We start from the raw sequence: 27,870 nt of genomic DNA on the forward strand, positions 1-27,870 counted from the left end.
ATTTCATCTAACTATGCTTAACGTAATTCCTAATAACCTCCACATGTCATGATTCAACTGTATCACACGTCTTAATTGTTTTTACTCAATACATGAAACCGATGATTCTCTATTTTTCCTACCGGTATCGTCAACAAGAAATGAAATTCCTAATGCCTAATTTGGTTATTAATTTTTTTTTCGAAAAAGGGTAAAAACTATCCTTCAACTATTCGAAATATATAGAGCAAATATACCCTTCAACTATGTTTTGGTTCAAAACTACCCTTCTCATCTTATTATTGGATCACTTCTAACCTTCCATTAACGGAATAAGATATGGAATTAACGATATAAAATGTGGCACTCAATATGTAAATTATAATGCCATATATGTAGAAGTCCACCTAAGCACACCCACCCTACCCACTAAATGATCCAATCTCCCCCCTTCACTTCCACCATCAACTCTACAAACAACAATTTCGCTCCAAAAGACTTCATTTTATCCTCCAAAATTCGTCCATCCCCGCCATACCCTTCCTCTCTTCTCCTTCGTTGCCACACTCCCAAAACCCCTCTCATTGAATGCCACATCTTATTCCGTTAAATGGAAGGGCAGAAGTCATCCAATAGTAAGACGGGAAGGATAGTATTGAATCAAAATAAAGATGAAAGGTATAGTTGCTCTATTTCAAATAGTTAAAGGAAAGTTTTGGCCTTTTTCCTTTTTTTTTTTTTTTTTTTGTGCATTTCACTTTGAAAAAACTAACACCATATATATAAATGAATAAATATTGCTTTGTACAGCCTTAGAGACAGTTACAATTTTGAGATTTTGCTGAGAATTAATGCAAAATCAGCCTTTAATTCTAAAATTAAAAGGAAAACAAAAGGAATAAAAGAGTCTAATTATATCACAATTTAACAACAAAAAAAAAAACACTATTCTTTCTCTCTCCATTCCAATCCAATCAATCTACAAGGTGAATACCTAATCTTATATTCAGAAATAGTATCTAATTTAGGTGACCATATTTGCCCTTTTGGTCCAACCAATTGTTCGTAATGCTTCTTCAACTCAGGTGTGCTACACAAAAAATTAGGGCTTGAACTACTAGATCCACAATCCTCCTCTTCCTCCTTATTTCCTCTTTGGAGTAACTTGATCATAAACTCCGGTGCGACTTTAATCAAAACTCTACCATTTGATCCCTTTATATATTCAAAAGCAGGGTTCTTGAAGTTAACATGACCTCTTTTGTTGTTGTTATTATTATTATTATTATTACCTAAGGTAGCAAGAGAAGAAGCCGAAAGCACTTTGTTTGTGAAGGAATCAAGTGGAAGAACAAAATACGTATCGCTATTCCTTAGCTTATCGTCGATACCTAACGATGGAATAGGTTGACCAATGAAAAATGAGTCCGCATGACATACCATGCAATCGGGGTACTCAAACATTATCTCTCCAGCTAGCTTTTTTCCGGTCACCATCCTCGTCGTTCCATCGTGAAATATAACCTTGATTGTTAATAAATTTGATGTGTAACATCCATTCCCCATTTTTGGATTTTGGAGGTTGATATGATAAATTAAGAGGAAATTAAAATGGCTTTTTTTTCATGAGTTTGGAAAATGGTTTTGTTTTTGTTTATATATATAGAGGATTCAAATAAGTAAGGTTGACTTTGAGGGAGTCAAATTAAAGGAGTTTTGTATTATTTTTTAATTTGTTGCTAAGTTTTAAAATGACTTTTGTGGGGTAGGTCGGTGGTCACTGGTCAGTAACGTCGGCTGTCAAGTTATCGAAATTAAATTTTGTGATTGTGATTTGTATAATACCTTGATATTTAGCTTGTATTTTGCGTGTCTGAGGAAAAAGTAACTTAAAAATATATATACACTCGTTTGTTTCTTTTTAGTTGTGATATTTTTTTAAAGTCAAACAATAAGAATTTGACTAATATTTTATAATGTATTTTTTTAGTTGTGATGATTTTTTTTGGAGTCAAACAATAAGAATTTTGACTAATATTTGATGATATATTTTTTCATTAGGTTGATATGCAAAAAAGTGCTATTTATAGTACTTTCTGTATAATTTTCAAGATATCTAAAAAAAATAAATTGAGGGGGGATGGGGAAGGGAATTACCACATGGGGAATCAAAGTCTAACCAACAAGGTGAGAGTTCAGGTAGTCAACCAACTAAGCTACTAAGATTGTCTAATATCTAAATTTTTAGTTTAAAATATCGAAATAATGTAATCTAATTTAACTTTAAAAATTAGTCAAATTGACTTTCGAAAAACGCAACATGACAACTAAAAATAATGAAGGGGCTACTATTATTTTTTATTGAATTATTTATTTGATTTTAATTTGATACAATACTTAAAGAAATAAAAATGAACTTTTGAATTATATAGAATGTACTCCAATAAAAGTTGCCAAAAAATCTTCTTTCTAAAATGAATTAAAAAGAAAAAAACAAAAATTAAAACGAAAGATGTAGGTATTTAGTTTGTAATGACATCGCAGTATGTGTAGTTTTTACTCGAAATTGTTGAAAATTGATTAAATGTCAGCATCTTTTGTCAACATATATTAATAGTTACTTATTCATTATTTTCCCTCTTATTTCCTTTCTCCATTTATTTTTACTTGCTCATTATATTTTTAATATCAAGAGAAAAATATTTTCTAAAATATTTTATCGTCAATTTCAATTATTTATAGTGTAAACTTTTTTAACAAGATATAAGATTACACATCAATTAATATGAATATTATGATAAAATATTTATATTAATTATTCTTTCTTAAAAAACTTATGAAGTCCAAAATGAAAAGATAAAAATAAACCATGGAAGTACGCCTCACATTATATAGCATTTTAAAAAAATTTGAGACTAAGAGGGGATTTTTATTTTTATTTTTTTCCCCAATCTTGTCATGTATATTTTCAACATTTTATATGATCTATTTATTATTGTAGCTTATCATAATATTTTTATGTAATATTTAAATATAAAAAAGTATCATTAAAAAATTATTATTTAAACAAACAGTCAAAATTAAAAATATTTAATTCTCAAAATGCTAAGGATACTATATAAAATTAGAACATAGAGAATACTATTTTAATTTTCAAGAGTCTTCCCCGAATGCAAACCGTGAGCATCTTTGAGACAATGTTAATTTAATGTCAATGTTTGTAATTAATATTTATTATTTCTAATGCCGCGTGGAGTATGTTTTATTTATCATGTATTATTATTCAAATAAAAGATCAGTACATCAGTAATGAGAGGTGAAGGGTTGTTACGTATCACACTCTATCGAATCAGACATAGAAACAGATGCTCTAGCAAGACAATGAGCAACCTGATTTTCGTTAATTTCTTAACAGCCGAAAATTCGTTGTATATTATTATTATTATTATTATTATTGTTATTATTATTATTGTCCTGTTTATTTAGTATCTACTAGTTTTGTCTTTTTAAATTACACAGGAAATTATTACTTTTGATAATTGAAAACTTCTTTTCTTTTGATAATTACATTTATTTGTTAATATCTCTTACATTTCAGACTGTAAAAGTATGTGTCACTCAATGGTATTCAATATATATATATATATATATATTTCTTCAATTTGGATTGGAGTCGATACATAAATACAGTATTTAGCCTAAATTAGAAAACATGACTTAGAAGGATACATAAAATAAAAAAAATAAAATAAATAAAATAAATTCTACACATATAATATGTATACGATAAATACAGGACCGCATAGTGGGTATATAGGACGACTGATCTACAGACTTGACAAAAGGAAAGCGTATAATTTTTTAATCTAACTTTTTATATTAGTGAAAAAAAATACATAGTACATCAGAATTTTAATATAGCGTACAACTATATTGAATAGTTTATTTTTAAAAAAATGTAACCAAACCGACACGTCTTGTTACAATAAATACTAAGAAAAATTAGTTCAAATAAATTAGTCCAAGGTATAGGAAATCATCAAGAATTAACAGCAAAACTTTTTCATTTTGTCTATTTTTATTATTTTATATTATATAAAATATATGACACGTGAGAATTTAATGTGTGAAATTTCTTTCTTCTTTATTTATTAAAAAGGTTGGAATAGGGTTGGTGTTGATGAGAAAAAAATCATGCATTCTTTCAATCAATGACCAATACAACATTTTTCTTGTAACAGTTCATATAATAGCAAATTAATTAATTCTATGCTAATTTCCACATAAATAAGACAAAAGATTAGGCGGCTATATATTGACAAATATTGTTAAACTTTCCTCGTTTTTCATTTTTCACATTATAAAAATCGTGGCGTGTCCTATTGAGAAGATGGAATGTATATACTTAGATATATATTTATTATTTATCTTTCCTAAGGGTGCGCTTCAATTTCAACTTGATGTATTATTATTCGTTTTGATTTAAGAGTAGTGATAAAGTTATTAAAATAATAATATATGTAATAGCTTGTGTATTATTAGTACTTTGTTTGGTATATTCTTTTCACCTATGTATAACTAACCTTAGCATTAGTTATACAATTAGTTTGTATTAGTAATGTAAAACAAAGAATTTCTACACATGCATTGGATTAATTGGTGACATAATACCTCTCAAATTTCTCTCAAAACATTTTTCATTTTCCAAAGCTAAAGTGTGGGAGGATATTGTTGCAAACAAATATTTTTTTATAGAAGTTATGTGAGATTTGTTATTTCTAACATATCAAATCAAATAATGTATAAAAATAATGTTAGCATAATTAATACCAATATTATTAATACTTTAATGCGAAAATAAGGGGAAGTAAAAGGGTTGAATGCGAAAATAAGCGGAAGTAAAAGGGTTGAATTGAATCTAGTATATATATAGTACTCCCTCTAGTCTATATTGAGTAAATTATTGAGATTTTTTAATAGTTCAAAATATGTAAATTAATCAAAATTCAAGAAAGTTGTTGGGTTTTTTCTTCATATTTATCTTCTTTTTTTTATTGAGATGCTTAACTACTTTATATTTTTCTAAGAGAATAATTTAGAAATAATCAAAAAGGTAAAAGGATAATAATGGAAAGTAATTCTACTCAAAGTACCCCATTTCTCATCAAAACGTTGAAGTAGCTTTTAAGTGATGGAAATTTCATATCAATTATAAATATTTACACAAATTACCTTTAATGTAGCTTAAGTTATTCCAAAGATCAATACTTTGAACTTGTACCTAAGGAATAAAAAATTAGAAGGAGATCTCAATTAGTTCTCAATTGACTAAGTATACACACGACATATTCATGAATCATGGCTTAGATTTGCATCCTATGTATACATAGATAAATTATTAATAACTATTGAACTTTTTAGATGGTCAATTGACATGTGATTGATTATGTTTCACGTAGAGAGCTTGTCCCACTAGTTTTTAGGCCAAAGTTTTCATAAAGCTATTTTTTAGCATTATATGTGCAAGTTGCTAAAATCCAACTCTTATTTCCACAAGTTGATCCAAAACTAGTTATTGCAGATAATGATGTTTATCTGCCAAAACTTTTTGGCCAAGTCCACATGACCTTGCCTTTTCAAGACGTTCGTTTCTCTTCATTATAATTTACTCATCTAATTTTAATGTGATACAATTTTGAAAAGTTAAAAGAAAAATTGAATCTTGTGATATCAGATTAAAGATATGTAGAATGTATCGAAATTATATCCTATTTAATTTTGTAATCTTAGATATGTCATGTTGAAAATTACAATTTATAATCAAAGAGTTGATCAAAGAGAAAGAAGCATTATTTTTAAAATAAACTAAAAAAATAAGATAAATAAAATGAAAGAAGCATTATTTTTTAAATTAAACTAAAAAATTAAGATAAATAATTTGAAACAGGGAAATAATAACTTTTAATCATATTTGGGTTGATTTATGACGAGGTTGCCTTTAGATGGAAATAAGTCTTCATGTGTGAGGTCCATTGCATATATTTTCTAGGAAAATGTCATTTTCAGAATAAGGAAACCTAGACATATAATTTTACCAAATTATAAAAAATAAAAAATAATAGACATCATGCTCACTAGCTAGTAAACTTGGATGTGATCATTTTGATAATATGAATATCCCCTTCTTGCATAAGATTATGGATGGGAAAAAAATGGGAAGATCAAATAAATTAGTATTTTAATTAGATTTACCTTGTAATTTATAACTGAGATATTATATTATATCATATTGCTACAATTACAAAGTTGATATGGTCATAATTTAAGTTTTCAACCTAATCGCTCAGGAAAAAAAAAAACTTCCTTTATATTAAGATAATGTTTCTTCTGTACATATATATATTTGTATAAATAGTAATAGAAATGAATCCTTCCCGCATCAAGTACTAAGATTTTTTTTAAGTCTCGTTAATTAGATCGATAATCATTCAAAATAAATAAATAATTTTATTTTTATTTCCCAATTATTGTTGTGGAATTTTAATCGATTTCATGCATATTATCGTACATAGGTGTTATTTTGACTAAATGGATGTTGTGTTGAAAGTAATATGTTTAATTGATGAAATTGTGATCTAAGGGGACAGTATTGAAGGTAAATCTACTATGTAATATGGCTTGTAGTATGGTATTTGTAGTGAAAATGCATTTATATATATATATATATATATATATACTTGTTGCATTTGAAACTTCTTTATTTATTGTGACCATGCATAAATATTCATTATCATGGACCAAAAATTTGGTACTATGGAAATAATATTTTATATTCGATTGGAAATGGTTATGAGTGGTTGATTATGGGAAAGTATTGACTACGATTCAATGGGAGATGATTACGCGGGTGGGGTTGTATATCGATGGGATCATTGGCCATTGCATCACATAAACATTCACATCATTATATTGCTTCAAGTGATTTACTTGTGTTTTGTTTTTATTTAGTAGACGATTAATATCGTATATTTTGGATTATCAGACTGTTTTGTTGTTTTAGCTGAATTTTAACATTTTTAGTGTGAATATCAATCACAATAATTTGGATCATAACAAAGTTAGTGTTAAAGCATTTGATTCATCAATCTCATCGCAACATATCTAGCTAGTAGAGTCTAGCGAAATAATATGGGATACTAGAAAAACTCAGCTCATTCTTTCTTTTGTGCTATTACTTAATTCTCATTGGTAATTGGTAATCCAAATTGGTATCTACCTCTTTCACTATTTTCTCTCGCTGATAGTGGAGACACATTCAGGAGAAGCCAAACCTAAGGCACCCGAGCTAGTTGGTGCTATCGTGACTCGCGGTAGAGAACAAACTAGAGGAGGTGTCTAGGGTAGGAATAGGTTAGCAGCTCTAGGATAAAGATGGCAAGGTGTTGGTGGAAGAGTCCTCCATTTAGCAAAGATGGAAAACGTACTTTCACAAACTCTTAAACAAAGAAGGGGACATAGACATTGTATTAGCTGATTTGACACACTCTAAATATCATCGGAACTTTGGGTATTGTAGATGTTTTAGGGTTGAGGAGGAGAAGAACGACCAAAACCGGTGAGATTTCGGTGGAATTTTGGAAGATCACAGACAAGGAAAGTATGGAGTGGTTAACTGGGTTGTTTATTGTTATTTTTAAGACGGAAAAAATGCAGGATAGGTGGAGGTAGAGTACAATGGTTCCATTGTACACGAATAAGGGTGAAATCTAAGATTGTAATCATTACTGGGGTATCAAATTGCTAAGTCATACAATAACAATTTAGAAGAGAGTGGTGGAGATGAGGGTAAAGAGAGGAGTATCCATTTTCGAGAATCAATTTAGATTCATGTCGGGATGATCGACTACTAAAGTCATCCATCTTGTGTGAAGACTGATAGAGAAATATAGGGAAAAGAAAAGGGACTAATATATATATGTGGTGCTCATTGACCTTGAAAATGCCTATGAAAAAGTCCCAAGGAATGTCCTCTAGAGGTTCTTGGAGGCTAGAGGTGTCCCATGTCCTATATTAGGGCAATAATGGACATGTACAATGGAGTCAAGACTTCGATCAGAACGATGGAGGAGACTCGAGACACTTCTGTTAAGATGAGCCTACAACAAGGATCAATCATTAGCCCTTTTTTGTTCGTCTTAGTGACATGATTTCATGCGGTCTACTCAAGAGGAGGTTTCATGGTGTATGTTATTTTTTGATGACAAAGTTCTAATTAATGAGACTCGGGATAAATTTAATGATAGATTGGAGATTCAGAAACAAACTCTGGAGTATAAAGGGCTTAGGTTGAGTAGGATCAAAACAGAATATTTGGTATGCAAATTCGTGTTGTAGTGGATGAAGAAGATGTTGAAGTGAGGCTTGCCACACATACTATTCCTAAGAGATAAAGTTTAAGTATCTTGGTTTTGTAATTTAGGAAAGTGGAAACATAAAAAATAATGTCACACATCGTATAGGGGCAACATGGATGAAATGGAGGCTTGCCTCTAGAGTCCTGTGTGATAAGAAGATCCCACCGAAACTTAAAGGTAATTTCTACATAGTGGTAGTTATACCTTCTTTGTTGTATGGGTTGAGTCCTTACCAGTCAAAAATTCATGTTCAAAAGATGTATGTTGCAAATAGGAGGATGTTGAAATGGATGTGTAGGCATACTAGGAGCGATATGATTAGAAATGAGGTTATTCAGGAGAAAGCTAAGTGGGTGTGGCCTCTGTAGCGGACAAGATGAGGGAAGAGAGACTAAGATGGTTCATACATGTGAAGAGGAGAAATGCAGACCCCCGTGAGGAGGTACGAGAGGCTAGTTAAAGGGGTACACAAAGGGGTAAAGGTAGGCCAAAATAGTATTGGGGAGATGTAATTAGACATGACAAGACACAAGTTCATATTATCAAAACATTGGTCTAGATAAAAGCAGTAGAGATCGCGCATTAGGGTAGAAGGTTATTAGAGGTGGAGTGTTTAGGCTTCTTAGTCACTGACGTAGTACTAGTCGTTTAGTTGTAGTTCTTACTTTTATGTCTATCATCATGTGTTGTTTATTCTGTTTTTGATTACCACATTATTTTTTTGTTGTTATTGCTTCCGTTGTCGATTGCACACTATTTTTCTTATTTAACTACTATGTTTTTTTTTTTCATTGCATTATTTTTCGTTTCTTCTTTTTTCGCTTGGGTTTGATGCACTTAAGTTGGGGGTATTTTAGAAACATTCTCTATATCTTCATGGGGTAGTGTTAAAGTCTATGTATACTTTACCCTTCGAGACCCCACTTAGTGAATTTCAAAGGATATGTTGTTGTTGTTATATTGAGTTAGTAAAAACTCAAAATTGGGATATTTTAAAACTGATATCTCTTTATTATTGTGATGTTTAGTGTTGATATGTGGTGTTGTGTTACGTTAGGGGGTGACCTAGTGATCTAGACATCTCTGGGAGATTTTGAAACTAATAGTAGTAATGTTTGTCGCACTCGCATCTATTTTTATATCTTGATATCTTGTAGTGAAAAAAGAGTTCTCAAACGAAGGTAATTTGCTTTATATTTGTTCGAGCTACTATTTAGGGGGGTCTTTGCTGCATTAGTGGGGCTTTGCCGCAGTGAGACTGTCATAGCCCATAGCTAGGGTGGACTAGACATTGAGCTTTGCAATAGCGAAATGTAGTTCACCAAAGTGGATCTGCTATAGTAGGTCCGTTACGATTTTAAGTCATTTTTTATAAGTCTTCCCTCATAATTTAAAATAATCGAATCAGAGAACCCCATAGAGAATTCTTTCAAGGTCGTCTAAGGCAATTTTCTTCTTGAAGTGAGTTTTTTCCAACATGTTTTCTGTCTAGTAATTTGATTTCATCCAAGAATAATGAATTATGGGTTAGAACCGTATAACTCATAAATTTGATGTGGGTTGATGTATTTAGCATGTGTTTTGATTTTAAATGGGTTAATTTTTATTATTAGGAAAAAATTAATGTTTTATTTATTATGTATGATGATTTGAGAATCTACAAATTCCATAAAGTAATTTCTTTGAGCATATAAATTGTTCAAGAGGGATTAATGGAGTTGAAACTCCAAGAATGGTGTTTGTGTGATTATGAAAATCTTTTGTATGATAAAATAACATTTTGGGTAAATAATTAAACCTTGATAAGGGTAGAATTAAGTGATTTTTGCCAAGACTGTTGTATGAAGAGTAAACAATTAAGTGCTCTTATAATTATTATCTTAAGACTTTATGCATTTGGAGACTGAGAAAAGGAAGGCTCTTGCGAATTAACTTTGGAGGTTGAAGTTCTTTAGTTAAGGTAGGTTATGATTTACCTGAAATTAAACTTTGATTAATCCCTTGTATATGATATGAGTTTATAAAGCATGTTGATTTTTCTTCAGACATAGGCTATAACTTATATTTGTTGAAATAATGATAATTATTTGAATAAGTCATAAATTGTTGTAATTTGTCTGTTATGACTTATGTTTGTGCACTTATATTGCGCCTATTGTGTTATTCTCAGAGATAATTAAGCAGATAAAATACTGAGATGTATTGAGATAATAAAATACATATACTATTTTGATGTGAATTTACATATTAGTGGTTGTGTGGGTTTCTACCTCAGTACGAGTGATGGATCAGGTACCATGTCGGTATGGTACATGGACATCTAGGGTTCCAGGTAGGTAATGACTAGACAGGCAAGATTAAAGATCCTTTAGCATGTGTGTACAAATGAGAGTTTAAGTGAGTGTTTGGATTGACTTTTTTTTTTTTTAGGTTCTTTTTTTTTTTAGTTTTGAAAGTGTTTGGGTAACACAAAAAGTGTTTTTAAGCACTTTATCTTAGGTTGAAAAAGTACAAAAAGAAAAACTAAAAATCAAAAGTTAGGCATTCCTAACTTATGACTTTTATCTTTTAACTAATCAGTCACTTCAAAAAAGTCAATCCAAACACCCCTAGGTGAGTACAAATAAGACCGATTAGATGCAGAGACTATACAACTGCAAGATCAGTGTGAATATGTTTTCATTATCTATGTGATTTGCTTATGTGAGCCAAATTTGTTGATGATTATTATATCTATTGTGGTGACTTATTTGTCCAGTGACGATTGACATTGATATATTGAAAATGAGAATATAATTATATATTATATATATTGTGGAACTTTTGTTGACTATGTGAATTGAACTTGTCTACTTAATTTTATGGATTGTGTTTATACACCTGTTACTTAATTTTAGTCGGCTTATGATGATATCATCAGTACATAGTGTTTGTACAAATGCAACTTCTGTACTTTATTTGAGTGTAGAATGTGATTCTGGGACGTCTACATGGGCCCACATCTAGTGTAGTTACATATCAGATTTGAGGGTGAACTACTTTCGTTCAGGCTATCACAAATCTTCTAATGAGGGTGCTTTGTTTGGCTTTGTAAACTCCGATTCAATTTATTCGATGTTTATTAAATAATTTTTCGATGCAAGTCATGAGATATAAAATAAGGACCAAAATTATCAAAATATTTAACTAAACATGAAAGTTGAAATAAATAGATTGAGAAGAAATAACTTTTGTTGTGATTAAAAATGAGAACGAACCATAGTATACATCAAATTGTCAATGCCAACAAAGCACAACTGTATTTTTGGCTAACAGTAGCAGCCAACAGGCGCAAGCAAGCAGCATATGTTCAGTGAATCAAAAGAAAAAAGGGTATGCTTTAAAATCTAAATAATTAAATGTAATTATGTATAATTAAATGTAATTTAATATGATTAAATATGATTTAAAAATTTATTTAATAAAATTTTGGTTTTCGGTGCACCGAAAAATCATGACCCTTACACCGAACACCAAATCGAAAAACCGAATTTTCAGAAAAAACCACCTAAATCGAACCGAAAAAACCAAGAACCAAAACCGAAAAACCGAACTAGTTCGGTTCGGTTTGATTTTTTCGATTTTTTGGTATTTATGCCACCCCTAATCCACTGTGACCCTACATGTTGAACAATTTTATTTTTAATTACCAAGAATTAAGACTATAATCAGTTCCTGTAATTAACAAATACTGACTGATTTTTAAAAAACAAAAAACAATTGACTAAAAGAAAGTGAATGAATAAGCAATTAAAATGATCAAAGAGAGGTCCCACTTTATATTTCATTTGCTATCATTTGTCAATGTTTCAGATGGAAAAAATGGTTAGAAAAAATAGTTTCTAATTCAAAAGGAAAGACTCTTAAATCACCTAAAACATTTGAATATTTCAGATAAATCTATTTCATTTTAAGTGTTAGTAAGTTTAATAAACAATGTAGCTGGACATTACAGTGTCGGCAGAGGTGTTATTAATAGGGAAAAGGATCTGAAAAATGCTTCAATTTTGGCCGAAATGGCTATTACGATACCAAATTTTTTGGAGGACCTTTTACCCCGCACTATTTAATAGTGTATTTTAAAGGTATATATGTGTGTACGTGTCACATTACTATTTAAAATGGGGAAAATAGTCTGAAAAATACTCCAACTTTGGCCGAAATTGTTGTTACGATACCAAACTTTATGGAGGACCTTTTACCCCTGCACTATTTAATAGTGTATTTTAAAGGTATATATGTGTCTAAGTGGACACATTACTATTTATAGTGATGCAATATTTATGATGTCCACGTGGGCACATATATAGTATATACCTTTAAAATACACTATTAAATAGTGCAGAGGGGTAAAAGATCCTTTCCAAAGTTCGGTATCATAACAACAATTTCGGTCAAAATTCAGAAATATTTCAGACCTTTTTCCCTTTAAAATGATGCAATATTTATGATGTCCACGTGGACACATATATACCTTTAAAATACACTATTAAATAGTGCATGGGGTAAAAGGTCCTTTCCAAAATTCGGTATCGTTAGAACAATTTCGGTCAAAGTTCAAATATATTTCAGACATTTTTTCCTTATTAATATAATCATTAGGGATAATTGCATAATTGGTTCTTTAATTATTGATAGCTTTTAATTTTGATCCTTATATTATTTGGTTAGGCATATTAAACTTCAATTAATTAATATATGTGTTTTTGCTAGTTTGTATAGCAAATATATGATGTACTTTAAACTATTTCTATTTTCTAACTCTTTTAAGCTCGCGTATTGAATAATAAATACAATTTTAATATAGCACAATGATAATGAAATAGTTTAGTACTTAATAATTTGCTACATTTGTGGAAGATTCACATTATGAGGGACCAAAATAAAAGTACAAATATATATCAATTAATTGAAGGTTAAATATATTTAATCATAAAGTAAAATAACCAAAATCAAAATTATCAATATTTGTGGGATTTAAAACACAAAAATATTGAAGTTAAATATATTTAATAATAAAGTAAAATAACAAAAATAAAAATTATCAATATTTGAGGGATTAAAAGCACAAAATTACCTACTTAGTATGCTTTATATATGCTGCAATGCAAATTTTGATGCTTTAAAAAAAATCAAATTTTAAAATTTTGATGGTTTTTCATTTAATTAGTGATTAGGTCTAATCTTGTGTAACATACAAATTGCAGCTGCAGTACCTTGCAATAATGAACTCTAAAGGGCTGAAATATTAAAGTAATTATGTTAATTATGCTTGTGATTATTTTAAAAAATCATGAGCTTGTAAATACCTTTTAAATAATAGTACACTCAAGCGTGGTTTTAGTTTATTTGATATATTATATTGGTGTTGGTGAAAACATTATTACAGCTGAAAAATAAAATAATTTTGAAATGAGATTTAAATATATGTAGTGATCCTCTAGGTCATTTTTTTGTTTTTTCGTATATTTAATTTTTAGATCTTTCCTATAGTTGTCCAAAGTCATTTTTGGCTAGCTGGGATGATAGGACGATAACCGAGCAGTTCATTTGATTTTTATGCAAGTTTATGTGTTTTGAAGCTTCTGAAGTTTATGTATTTGACTTCGGTCAAAACTTTAGGTAAACGGTTTTGGAATGTAATTTTGATGGTTTCATTAGCACCGAATTATCAACTGTGGTCTATAGGCGTGTACAAGTCAAACCGTAAAGTCAAACCGAACCGACAAGCCAAATCAAACCGGAAAAGAAACCATTTGTGGTTTGGTTTGGCGGTGAAAAAAAACCCGACCACTCTTGGTTTGGTTTGGTATTAAAAGAAAAAAAGTCAAATCAAACTCAAACCAAACCGATATATATATATATATATATATATATATATATATATATATATATATATATATATATATATATTATTATTATTATTATTATTAATAGATGAAAAATATTATTTATAATCTACTTTGTTAATATATTTTTAGTTATTTATAGTGTTCAATGTTTAGATATATTATTTCAAATTTGAACTTGTAAAATGTTGTAAATATTTTATTTTATATTAAGATCGGAGGTTACAATTAATAGTTTTTCAAAGTTAACAATTTACTTTGTAAATATTTTGTTTTGTGTACAATTTGACTGTGTGTAACACCTCACATGTATACGGGTGTCCCTCATACCATGTCTAAGGCTTGAAAACAAAATTTAAGAATTTTATTGTGACATCGCTCGTGGTTGAAAACATCAGTTTTAAAAAAATGATAAAAAAAATATATTTTTAATTTTTCCTAGAGTGCCTCAAATATTTATGAAAAATATTCTTTAGTTATGAGGTATTTTCCTATGTATTTATTTCATAAAATTTTTATAAATTATTAATATTTTAACGTAGATAGGTTGTTTAGTTATGTCAAGATATTATTTTATTATATAAGGTAAATTTTATTCAAAATAATTTTCTATTAAATGTGCTATATATATATATGAAAACGAATGACATATTTTTGTACGAACCTATGTTATATCCAGATGTGTACTTAGTGAGATTAAAAATAAAATAAAAATAATAATAAAAGAAGGGGTAAAGCACCTCTACCTCCACGTGGAAGTGGAAGGATAGCACTACATGTTAAAATGATTAATAAATGGTCATCACTTATCCTATGTAGCATTTATTTGTTTGATTACTATATGGAAGGTTTGTTTTATAAATTGTTGTCCTTTGTGGGTGGCTATTGATTAAGTAACTTGTAATTTGATTGATTGGTTGTTAATTAAGTTGCTACCACCGCCTTTCTCAAAATATATACATATAGATATCTACCTTTTCGTTTTCACAAACGAAAAATGGTTTCTTTCAATTATGATAGCTAACTAAATGCAACATAAGTATGGAATTGGATCCCCTCTAGCAATTATTTCTATTACCAGGGAAAGCAGTAGTAAGTTAGTTTAAGACAAAGCAAAAATTATCTTCTCCAATATATACATCAATCTTCAAGACATAAGCCTCGTGATTTCTCAATTTTTTTTATCAATCTTTGTGTCTTGAGAGTTTCAAATTATAGCAAATCATATGTTTTTGCAAAAAAATGTTGGTGGACGGAGTAGTGAAGGCTTCGGAATGCGGGTGTCAAGGTATGTTAAGGCATTATCCTTTCTTCTTCATATCATGCGAATTCCAAAAATTGCAAATCATCGAATGAGTCCTTGCTTTACTATAATATTGCTAGGAAGACCCTTTGTGAAGGACATTGGGGGTGTCAGCTGATTTTATTCCTTGATCTTATCGTATTGTGGGTGTACTTGTAGAAGCATGAAGTATGTTTTACAGTTAAAGCTATTTTTCGTCGAGTTTATTATCCCTTATGTTTATTAGCAAGCTATCATCTAAAGAACGAGGCTGAAGTGTTGGGTAATCAGTATGTTATAGCTGGAGAAGTTGTTAACCCATTCTTTCTCATTAGAAGCTTTTATGAAAATATTATTTGAAATTGATATTAACGCATAAATCTTATACTCTATTATTTTGGTTATATACTTGTCAAACAATCTTGTTTTTAAACTAGCTCATACGATTATCAACTTAGAGTCATTTATGGTAAATCAAGTCAAGCATGTCAGTCTATTTTTGAGTTCCTAAATGACTAAATTACTCACTCGAAGTCGAGTTAAGCGTTCAGGTATATTCTAAAAGTATATGAGGTTCTACAAGATATTTACATGTTGCCCGAAAGTGATTACGGGATTATGAGAACAAGAGTACCTATGGGACAAGATTGGAAACGTGATTATGGTTACCTATGTGCATTACGAATTCATGACATGCATTACATGCTATGCATTCTACTCTCGAGATATAATCGGGAGGTATGGGGCCTATTGCCTATATTTATACGTATGAGACGCAAATGGCCACAAGTTGGCGAATGTGATACTGGTTAGCTACCAGAAAGACCACCATTTCTAGCATTTGGTTGGGTATGTCATGCATTTGCATCTATATATATATGTATTCACGACATATGATTACATGAGCATACCATGCATATTTATTTAGTATGAGTTGAAATTTCAGCCATAGAGGTTATTAGAGTTTAAGTTTCAGGTGGTATCTCTATTACCCTTTTTATCACAAACTTTTAGGATTCTATTTTTCCACCTTACATACCAGTACATTTTATTTATATTGATGTCCCATTGCCTGGGGACGCTACATTTCGTGTTGCAGATTCAGACATAGGTCTTGATCGTCCCTGTAATAGGGGTGTTGCGTAAGCTAAGGATTGGTAAGTTCCATTCTTCCTGGAGCTGTAGGTTGTCTGTAGATTTTGTATACTCGAGTTTTGTATATAATTGTTATTGTTGGGGTCGTTCCCAAACCAGTTGAGTTGTAATATTCGTAGAGACTTGTGGACACTTTGTTTAGTCCTTTCAACTTTCGGTTTATAGCCTCGTCGGCTTATTGTATATATGATTTAAGTTGTAGCCTTGTCGGCTTGTTTGTTTTTAACCACTTAAGTTGTCCTTGTCGGCCCTTTCTTTATGCCATTGAAGTTTTTGTTACCTCGTCGGTCTAATTATCTTGTTTCAGAAGTTTATTAAGACGATATTTTTGGCCCTCATTGTTTTCTTCTCACTTTGTTAGTGGTTAACTTGATTGAATAAAGTATTAACTGCCAGTTGCGCCCCCACTAGTTTGGGGCGTGACAACTTGGTATCAGAGCAGGTCGTGTCCCAGGGAGTTCACAAGTCGTGTCTTGTAGAATTTTTATTAAGAGTGTGTTGTGCACCACACTTATAATGAGGAGGCTACCAGACATTTAGAAATAGGTACGTTTCTTTCATTATTTAGATCGTGCGATAGAACTAAGTCATAGGAAGTTGCTTCTAATTCATTCTCTCCTTAATGTCTTATCTTTCTATTACAGGGGACCTTATATTAGGCCAAAAGGCCAAATGTTAGTTTAGCCAAGAAGATAGTTTCTAACTCATAACCTCTGGTTAGATTGATGACTTTTACAAAATACGTTTATTTGAATACTCCAACTTAAAAATGACTTATGTGAGTCCTTTTATACGTACTTAGTTCAGGAACAAGTATCTTCAATTACTATTAATATTTTTTAAAAATGTAAATGTAATGATTTATCTTACTATCTATTTTTTTTTTACAAAATGATTGAAATTTAGAGTTAAAAAAAACTATTGAGGGGTTAGACATAAGTTAAATACTCATAGTAAAAAGGAATGTAGTATTACTTATTTGTCATGAGGGAGCAAGTAATACTTTTGATATGTAGTAGGATGTTATCTAAATCAGCTGAAGTATGTATGGAAATAAAAATGTATATGTGTATGTGGAATGAAGTTTTAAGTTAAGATATAACTTTTCTAAGTTCTAAATGAACAATTGCATAACTTACATATATACTAGTTGTCTATTGAACTAAGTTACAAGTTCATATCTGCATCTCCTATAAATTACTTGCTTATATATTTATATGTGTTACGTGCCTTGCAAGTTAACTATTATATGTCGCTTGGTTCATAAACTTTTAGTTATATGTTAATTTCCTTCTCTAATCAGGAGATCACTTGTTTTACGATATTTGTATTACAAGTGATTTTTTTTTCCAAGGGGAATTTACTGCATCCACCCGTTCTTACATGTCGTTAGAAACATATAGAAAATGCATACATTTTACATATCGACCTACGTGTTATAAATATTAAAGACTATACATCACGACTAAGATAGTCCCATAGAATCTTTCGTAGATGGTCATGGGATTGAATCCCTGTAAGAGTAAGTCATCAAAAATCTATCTATGGACATGTTAATACAGTACATTTTTTTTTGTGAAATTATATGTTCTATGTGTTGCATGACGTAATAATATATGTGACACTATTTACGTAGGTTCATTAGTTTACATGCTAAGTGCCTTGCTTGAGTTATTATTTACACATTATCTGTACCACACATTTCTTATTTGTAGTTATAAATTGTGTGATCATTAACTATATGATAGCCATTTTATAAATAATTTTCTTACATGATATACGTTGCACGGAGTTGTGGTAAACATGTGTTGTCCTCAACATGAATTTCGCTGCATAATCATTCTTCATAAAAGCTAAAAGAAATACTTTTCATAATTATTTTATTCACATTTTGATTATATATCTTTACATATTTCTTTATCTTATGTATTTGAGTTGTTAGTCATGATCAATATCCTTAAATATTTGTAAAATTTCTTTACAAAAAGTTGTGAAAAAAATATAATTAATCATCATGTCATATTATTCTAAATGGTTTAAATGGATAAGTACTTGTAGCTCATAATTTTATGTAAAAAAAGGTACGTGATGAGTTAGCTAGCTTATAAGTTGTTAAATATTAATTGTTTCTACTGCGATAAGTAACAAGTTTATGGTTTGTCTTCAGTTCTGAGTTCTTAATGGAAGACATAAAATGAGAGTTTATTCTTTAAAAGTTCTATAGGTTTCATGTTATGTATTTGGTGTCTTTTATTGTTTTGTATTATTGCGCATAGGGACAAAGAAAGATCCATCGACCTACCTAAGGTATCTTATGTGCTCTAACACTTATTTGATTTATTTTTGAAAAACTTGTATCGTAAATGTTACGTGTGGACTATCTTAACGGTAAGTATTTGTTATACTTGAACTCCTTAAAGTCCTTGTTGCAACATGATGGCATTATTTGAATGATTATGCCACTTGAAATTATTTCGGAGCTAATAAGATGAATTGAAAAATATGTTCAAGCTACTATAGGTATAAAGGAATAATTGTGATCTCTAGCAGAGACTTAATTGTGAATAATTGGGAGTAATTTTATTTGTTGGCCTATCGAGTTTTTTTTTTTTTGCATTATTCATCGAGGCTTGTTTGTCTTATCACAAATTATTTATAAGTTTATCAAAACTTAATTGTTAACTCACAGAGACTCAGTTATTTGTTTAATGAGACTTGTATATATGTTACACGAACTAGTGATATATACATTTTATGTTTTGTAAGATAAGAACTTACATGACTACGTGATTCATTAGTTATTTGCTTATATATTACTTATTTTAAGGAAAACTTGACCACATGATTATGTGCATACATGCAATAGATCATATGTCCACCAGTTATAGGGTAGTTGTTTGCATGTCATAAATTCCTTAAAATGTTATGTTTCTAAAACACATATATAAATTATACATTATATTAATTATTGATTACATTCCACTTGTTTTTTTTATAAATAATGTGCTTAAAATATTATACGTATCATAAAGGTATTGGCACATATGTAATGTTTTTCATGAGGTAATTGTGTCAATGTTAATTGCATTCTAGGTCATTTGTTTGTAGGCTATGCGTGGTATGAATTATCGTTTAAATGTTGCTTGTTGTATAAAGAATATATTTATATGTTATATATTTTTGTGAGATAAGGCCTCAAATGTTGCATGATTCACATACTTCATGCTCATGTATTATATGTTTTATGAAAATACTAGATTACATGTCATATGTTATACGTTAGAGGATATATACCCACAAGTTAAAGATGAACGCTTATATAATATGGACGTTGTAAATTACTTGTTTATATGTCACATGCCTTGTAAGTCCTTTGTTTAAGTATTATTCATTTTTCAAAGTTTATATAATTAGCACATCAAAGTTTAAACCACTTAAATGATGTATGATTTATTGTCTATAAGACGTAAATGTGTTTGTTTCAAAAACTACAATCCATGTGTCAGTATGTCATTTGTTTGATAAAGCCTATTAGTTACATCTCAAATGTTCCTTTAGGATTACCTACTTAAATGTTATTCATAGACCATCTATTTAAAGAGTGAGTTTTCTCTTGATCAATTGCTTATTACTTTATGCATTTCCCTATTTATATGTCATATGCTTCACAAAAATACGTTCGCACATATGCTATATGGTTCAAGACTTAACTTCCCATATGTTGTATTCCAACATATTTGATTGCATGTTATATTAACATGGTTGTGTACTAGAAATCAATTTCACCTATGAAAAATATATCACGCTGGACAATTCTCAGCCATAATGTTATGTGCTTTATAATAAATGTGTTTATGTGCTTCATGTTATGCACGTTAAAGGATAATATCATTGTTGATACATTACCAACAAATTGCTTACCTAAATGATACCTACTTCATAGAATGCATGACAACATTTTACCATGACAAGCTGACATAGGCTAATTGCTCGCATGTTACGCACCTTACAAAATATTATTTTGTATGATATATATCCTGTAATTCGTGCATTTTAATAGTATATATATTTCAAAATTCATAAAATCAGAGCATCTATTTCAATTCGCTCATATTAAATGACTAATGGGTTGTAAGATATAAGCATTTATATTTGAAGGTATACTCATATATTGACTATTTTTGTGGTTTAAAAAAATTATTACAAGTTGTGGACCTTGGAAAGTTTTTTATGTATATGCTACGTATATTCTAAATTATCTATTTATGAGATACATATCGTTTCTATATTGTACGTATCAAATACCTTTAGTGTTGTTAAATTCTTTATGGTAATGGACCAATGTTCAAATGAAATACAAGTTTTATGTTTGTCTATTCAAATCACATTATATATGTCATAACTTGAAATTTTATATGACGCACATTCTTAAAGCTATAAAGCTTGAGTAACTTGTAACATCCGACAATTTGAAATAGCTTTGAAGAGGCTTAGGATTGGAATTTTTCTTTTTTTGGAAAGAATTTTAAAGTTTTGGAAATTTGGCTAAGTATGGAAAAGGTGAGTTTTTGGCCAACTTTGATCAGTCGTAACTTCTAGCTCATGATGAGTTAGAAGTATTTCCAGTTATGGTTGCATAGCCCTCGGAACGATCTTTCCAACGCCACCGAGTTTGCTCAATTCCGAGTCCGTATGAGCGAGTTATGACCTTTGAAAGTTGGGCAGTTGACAAGGAAATCCGTCCGGGAATCATTAAGGGCATTTTGGTCTTTTCCCTAGCCTTTTATTTTGGTTTTATAAATGTGTTAGGCTGATCATTTTGATCAGTTTTACCATTTTAAAAGAAGTGAGAGTGAGGGTTTTGAGAGAAGAAGAAGAGAAGAAGAGAAGAAGAGAAGAAGAGGAGATCAAGCAAGGAGATCATCGTGGATTTTCGTCGGGGGTGATCCCTACCAAGGTATGTGAGCTTTTAGTGTTGGGTGATCCTTTCCCCCACACACCTAACCCCTTTTATTCATTAAGAAAGGTTTGGTTATGTTGTTAAAGTTGGTTGTTGTTGTTGTTGGAATTATTGGGGGTTGTGGAACATGATTGGATTGTGTTTTGAGTGGTATTCTATTGAATGTTGAGGGATATTATGTTTCTAAGTGATTGGGGCTGGAACCCTTGAGGTTAGAGGATTTAGAGTTGGAGACGTGAAGGAGAAAGTCGGGCAGCTTGCGAGGAGCACGTCCGCGTCGCGGACTTGTTCCCTCTGTGAACAAAAATCTTCTCCGCGTCGCGGACAGGACGCGGACTCCACTGTTTTCAGAATTTATGTTCGAAGATTTTCTTTAGTTTGGCTGTCCCAAATCATTCCTAAATCATTCCTAAACACCCTGGGGTCCTTCCAAATACCAATCAAGTCCTTGAATCCATAATTAAATTCAAGAAAGTTAGGATCAAGTCAAGTGAAGTTAGAAGTCAAGTGAAGTTAGAAGTCAAGTGGAGTTAGGACCAAGCTTAGAAGTTAAGCAAGTCAAAGCAAGTCTTTAAAGCTTTTCAAGAGTCGTTATTGAACGTCTTAACGTCGTTTCAAGTTTCAAGTTGAGTTAAGAGTTTCAAGTCAAAAAGTAAAGAGTTTAAGTAAAGTAAGGAGTAAAGAGTCGAGTCCATTTCTCCAAAGTTATTAGGGAACTATGTACTTCCCAAAGAAGTTCTAAATGTTTTTACATTTAAGTAAGAAAGGAGCCATGTCTTCCAAAAGAGCCTTTGGGCTAAGTTTTGAGTAATCGTCTCAATCAAAGAAAGAAGTTATTTTAAAAGCATGAGCCAAAGTATTTTTGGGAGTAGTATTGAGCACCGAATTGGGGACACGAGTTCATATTAACTCGACTCTCCATAAGAACCATGCGCCAACATGGGACTTGACGTATCATTCTTTTTAGATGATCACGTAAGATTAGGCTAGTGGATCCACTAAGCAAAAGTAAGGTCCTATATCGATGGCAAGGTATAGGATGGTCCTTTGGCAACGTGAGGTAAAACGTTGTATCATCACTAAGGCTCGTAGTGGTGGTTGTCGGTTAAAGAACCTCCCACAAAAGTTGTATTATGTTTATAAAAGAAAAGTTTAGTTTGTTATCATTTTATCCTTAACGATCTAAGTTGTTTACATTCTTTTACAAGCTTTATATGTATGGCTCGTGTCTAATTGCTTTATATTAAGTTCAGTTATTCTTGAGTTGTACAGAGCCAAGGTAAGTTCTCTTTGGTATCCCTTTTTCAAGCTTAAGTTGTTTTTAGCGGTCCAGCTCGCATACTCGTACATTCAATGTACTGATGCCAGTTGGCCTGCATCGTTTTATGATGCAGACGCAGGTACCCAGGATCAGCACTCTGCACGCCGTTGATCCAGTTGGGCACTCTAGAGTCAGTGGTGAGCCTCCTTGCTTCCAGAGGGCTCAGTTATTTTGTTCTCTTAGTTTTGTTTATTAGGGTGTTGCGGGGTCTGTCCCAACATCCATCTAAGTATTTTAGAGGCTTCATAGACAGTCAGTCAGTTAGTTTTGAGTCTCTTATCTATGTATATATGTAAGTATTCTATTTTGAGACTCGAGTAGCCTTTTTGGCCAGATATGTATCATTTAAGTTGTATATGTCTCTGCATAGCATTGAGTTATTTTGTTGAGTAGGTTTCCGCTGAGTTAAGAAAGCCAGGCCAAGGGTTCGCTTGGGGCCAGCAATGGTCTCCGAGTGCCGGTCCCGCCCAGGGTGTAGGCTCGGGGCGTGACATAACTAAGTAATTTTTATGCTCCTCCTTGTGCACTCCGGTATGTACGCTAAATTTCCTATCGCAATAAATTGCTTATGGTTTAGTCGCGTATCTACCACTATTGTGTGTAACTTCATAATAATAGATGGTCAAATGTTGTATTTTTAGTAAGGTGGTAATAGAACGAGGGCAGGAGTATCTTTCCCATTAAACTTACATGTTTTTGCTTTATATCGTTATGTTCTCTTAGGGACTTAATACCTGAATTCTGAATGACATTTGTTCATACATTATGTGTTATGTGCCTACTTGAAATAGATAAATATAGAAAGGTTCCTTCTGTAGAACAACAATTTTGCATTATGTGGTTACTTGATAATATTTTCTCAAACATTATTTTACTGATATTGCTTTTATGTACCAATTTTAGTTTTGGAATAATCCCATATAAATCGATGAAATTCTGCCAAAACATCTAAAGAGTTCCTCGTTTTACTTCCAACTACATTTATTTTTATTCGAGGACGAATGTACCTAAGGGGGGAAGGATGTAAAACCTCACATGTATACGGGTGTCCCTCATACCATGTCTAAGGCTTGAAAACAAAATTTAAGAATTTTATTGTGACATCGCTCGTGGTTGAAAACATCAGTTTTAAAAAAATGATAAAAAAAAAATATTTTTAATTTTTTCCTAAAGTGCCTCAAATATTTATGAAAAATATTCTTTAGTTATGAGGTATTTTCCTATGTATTTATTTCATAATTTTTTTATAAATTATTAATATTTTAACGTAGATAGGTTGTTTAGTTAAGTCAAGATATTATTTTATTATATAAGGTAAATTTTATTCAAAATAATTTTCTATTAAATGTGCTATATATATATGAAAACGAATGACATATTTTTGTACGAACCTATGTTATATCCAGATGTGTACTTAGTGAGATTAAAAATAAAATAAAAATAATAATAAAAGAAGGGGGTAAACACCTCCACCTCCACGTGGAAGTGGAAGGATAGCACTACATGTTAAAATGATTAATAAATGGTCATCACTTATCCTATGTAGCATTTATTTGTTTGATTACTATATGGAAGGTTTGTTTTATAAATTGTTGTCCTTTGTGGGTGGCTATTGATTAAGTAACTTTTAATTTGATTGATTGGTTGTTAATTAAGTTGCTACCACCGCCTTTCTCAAAATATATACATATAGATATCTACCTTTTCGTTTTCACAAACGAAAAATGGTTTCTTTCAATTATGATAGCTAACTAAATGCAACATAAGTATGGAATTGGATCCCCTCTAGCCATTATTTCTATTACCAGGGAAAGCAGTAGTAAGTTAGTTTAAGACAAAGCAAAAATTATCTTCTCCAATATATACATCTATCTTCAAGACATAAGCCTCGTGATTTCTCAATTTTTTTTATCAATCTTTGTGTCTTGAGAGTTTCAAATTATAGCAAATCATATGTTTTTGCAAAAACATGTTGGTGGACGGAGTAGGGAAGGCTTCGGAATGCGGGTGTCAAGGTATGTTAAGGCATTATATCCTTTCTTCTTCATATCGTGCGAATTCCAAAAATTGCAAATCATCGAATGAGTCGTTGTTTTACTATAATATTGCTAGGAAGACCCTTTGTGAAGGGCATTGGGGGTGTCAGCTGATTTTATTCCTTGATCTTATCGTATCGTGGGTGTACTTGTAGAAGCATGAAGTATGTTTTACAGTTAAAGCTATTTTCCGTCAAGTTTATTATCCCTTATGTTTATTAGCAAGCTATTGTCTAAAGAACGAGGCTGAACTGTTGGGGAATTAGTATGTTATACCTAGAGAAGTTGTTAACCCATTCTTTCTCATTAGAAGCTTTTATGAAAATATTATTTGAAATTGATATTAACACGTAAATCTTATACTCTATTATTTTGGTTATATACTTGTCAAACAACCTTGTTTTTAAACAAGCTCATACGATTACCAACTTAGAGTCATTTATGGTAAATCAAGTCAAGCATGTTAGTCTATTTTTGAGTTCCTAAACGACTAAATTTGTAACATCTCGCAATTCGAAATATCTAGGAAGAAGCTAAGAATTTGAAATAGTGATTTTTGGAAAGAATTGAATTCTGGAAATTTGTTTAAGTTAAAAGTGAGTTTTGGCCATTTTCAAACGGCTATAACTCCTAGCTCAGGAGGATTTAGGAGCAGATCTTGATATGGTTGGAAATCCCTTGGAGAGATCTTTTGAACGCCGCCGAGATTGCACGATTTCGACATCATATGAGTGAGATATGTCTTTTGGAAGTTGGGCTGTTGGATTGAGGAAAGTCCCAATCCGGATTTAGGGAAGGATAAAGTAGTCTTTTCTCTAATTAATTTCCTAATTTGATTTTAGGGATTTATTGGGGTAAAAACATGACTTAGTCTGACTTAGTCAGTTTGGAGAATTGAGAAATACGCTCAGGGCTTGGAGAAGAGAGAAAAGAAGAAAGAAAGGGAGAAAAAAGGCAAGAATTCGTCAAGATCATCCAAGCTTGTGCGTGAAATTCGTCGGGGGTGATCCCTATTAAGGTATGTGAGATATTTTTGTGTTGGGTTAGTTCACCCACACACCAACTTGTTTCAATCCAATTGTTTTGAGTTGTTTACATGTTGAAGAAGTAAGGTTCTTGAAGAACAAATTGTAGAATTCTTGTTGGTTGAATTGTTGATGCTTGGGGGTGAGTTGATTCATGTTTCTAAGTTGTTTTTTGAGTTAGATTGGTTGTATATTGAGGGTACAATTGATTCTAAGTGTTTGGGGAAGGAACTATGGAAGTTAGGGAGGTTTAGAGAGGAAGAACAAAAGAGAAAAGTCGGAAGTTGCTGGGCAAAAGGGCTGGGGCGTCGCGCCTGCCAGAGCGCCACAAAAACTTCTCTGAAGTTTAGCCTCTGGCATGTCGCGCCAGCCAGAGCGCCAACCAGACTTCTCTGAAGTTTGAGGGCTGGCGTCCCGCGCCTCTCAGAGCTCCAGGGACGCCAGTTCTCCCCATTCGTTCCCCACCTTTTCGTACTTGTTCCTAAGCGATGTACCTATATTTTCTAGTTGATTCCAACACTCTAAGGTACATTCAAACATCATGAAATCATCCATAAACATGAGATCATGAACCTTAAATCCATAATTCAATTCAAGGAAAGTTAGGATCAAAGTCAAAGAAGTTAAGAGTCAAGTCTAGAAGTTAAGAAGCAAGTCGAAGCAAAGTTTCTTAAAGTTTTCAAGAGTCTTTAACAAACGTTTTAACTTCGTTTTAAGGCTCAAGTTTCAAGTTAAGCAAAGAGTAAAGAGTTGAGTTCATTTTTCAAAAAGCTATAAGGGAACTAAGTATTCCTAAAGAGTTTATAAATGTTTTCGCATTTGAGCAAGAAAAGGGAACATCGATTCCAAGAGAGCTTTTATACTAAGTTTTGAGTAATATCTCAATCCTAAGAAAGAAAATTGTTTTTAATACATATGAGCTAAGTATATTTTTGGGAGTAGTATTGAGCACCGATATGGGGATGCGAGTTCATATTAACTCAAGTCTCTATAAACCATGTTGCCATCATGGGTAGTAAAGGATCATACTTTTTAGATGACTCCTTAAGATGCTTTTAGCATAGACTAGTGGATCCACTAAGTTAAGTAGTTCTATATGATGGCAAAGTATAGGACAGTCTGGCAGCGTGATGGTAAAAATGTTGTATCACCACTTAGGCTCATAGTGGTGGTTGTCGGTTAGAGAAACTCCCACAGTAGTAATTGCATGGTTCCTCAAGGGGTTCTGCTTAGTATGAATGGGGGGTATGGGACTTCATTCATGCATTGCATAAGTAGACTTTGAGAGGGAGCATGGTATGCCTTTTATGATATTATGATTTTGAGTTAACATCATGTTTTAAACAGTTTTCCGTTTTCTTTATAATGCACTTGTTTTAAACTGCTTTATAATGAAATGAGTTCAGTTAAGTTTATTCATGAATTGAGAAGAGCCAAGGTAAGTGTTTCTTTCAGAATCTTTTCAAGCCTATGTTATGTTTAGCATTCCAACTCGCATACTCGTGCATTCAATGTACTGATGCTAGTTGGTCTGCATCGTATTATGATGCAGACACAGGTAACCAGGATCAGCATCCAGCGCCATTGATCAGGTTCAGCACTCCGAGTCAGTTGGTGGGCCTCCTTGCATTCTGGAGGACTCTTTTATCATTTGCTTTCTAGTTTTCAATTGTTAGGATGATCGGGGGTCCTGTCCCGACATCCCTCTTGTTTTAGAGGCTTCATAGACAGATAGTATTAGTTCTTTAGTCTTATTCATTTCAGTTGTATACGTTTAAGACTTGAGATGTCATTTTTGGCTAAGTTATTA

The 27,870-nt window shown here is 31.5% G+C and overlaps 3 protein-coding genes across 4 annotated transcripts in view; 1 reads left to right on the forward strand and 2 right to left on the reverse strand.

Annotated features, from left to right (window-relative positions):
* Nucleotides 1-27,870, reverse strand: part of LOC125831588 (pentatricopeptide repeat-containing protein At5g01110-like) — an 809,602-nt gene that overhangs the window by 750,756 nt on the left and 30,976 nt on the right. The gene's annotated exons all lie outside the window — the stretch shown is intronic.
* The window catches only part of LOC125831646 (uncharacterized), an 831,707-nt gene that overhangs the window by 243,273 nt on the left and 560,564 nt on the right, over nt 1-27,870 (forward strand). The gene's annotated exons all lie outside the window — the stretch shown is intronic.
* LOC125831637 (uncharacterized) lies at nt 915-1,546 on the reverse strand. Its single transcript, XM_049510809.1, has one exon. It carries the CDS (start codon nt 1,543-1,545, stop codon nt 925-927), a length of 621 nt encoding a protein of 206 aa, XP_049366766.1. The 5' UTR covers nt 1,546; the 3' UTR covers nt 915-924.

Source organism: Solanum verrucosum, unplaced genomic scaffold (assembly GCF_900185275.1).
Source record: "Solanum verrucosum unplaced genomic scaffold, falcon-dt-bn FXZP01000049.1, whole genome shotgun sequence".
NCBI lineage: Eukaryota > Viridiplantae > Streptophyta > Magnoliopsida > Solanales > Solanaceae > Solanum > Solanum verrucosum.

Excerpts from the sequence above, each read along its gene's own strand:
- LOC125831637 (XM_049510809.1), bottom strand. The coding sequence starts at position 1,545 with ATGGGGAATGGATGTTACACATCAAATTTATTAACAATCAAGGTTATA.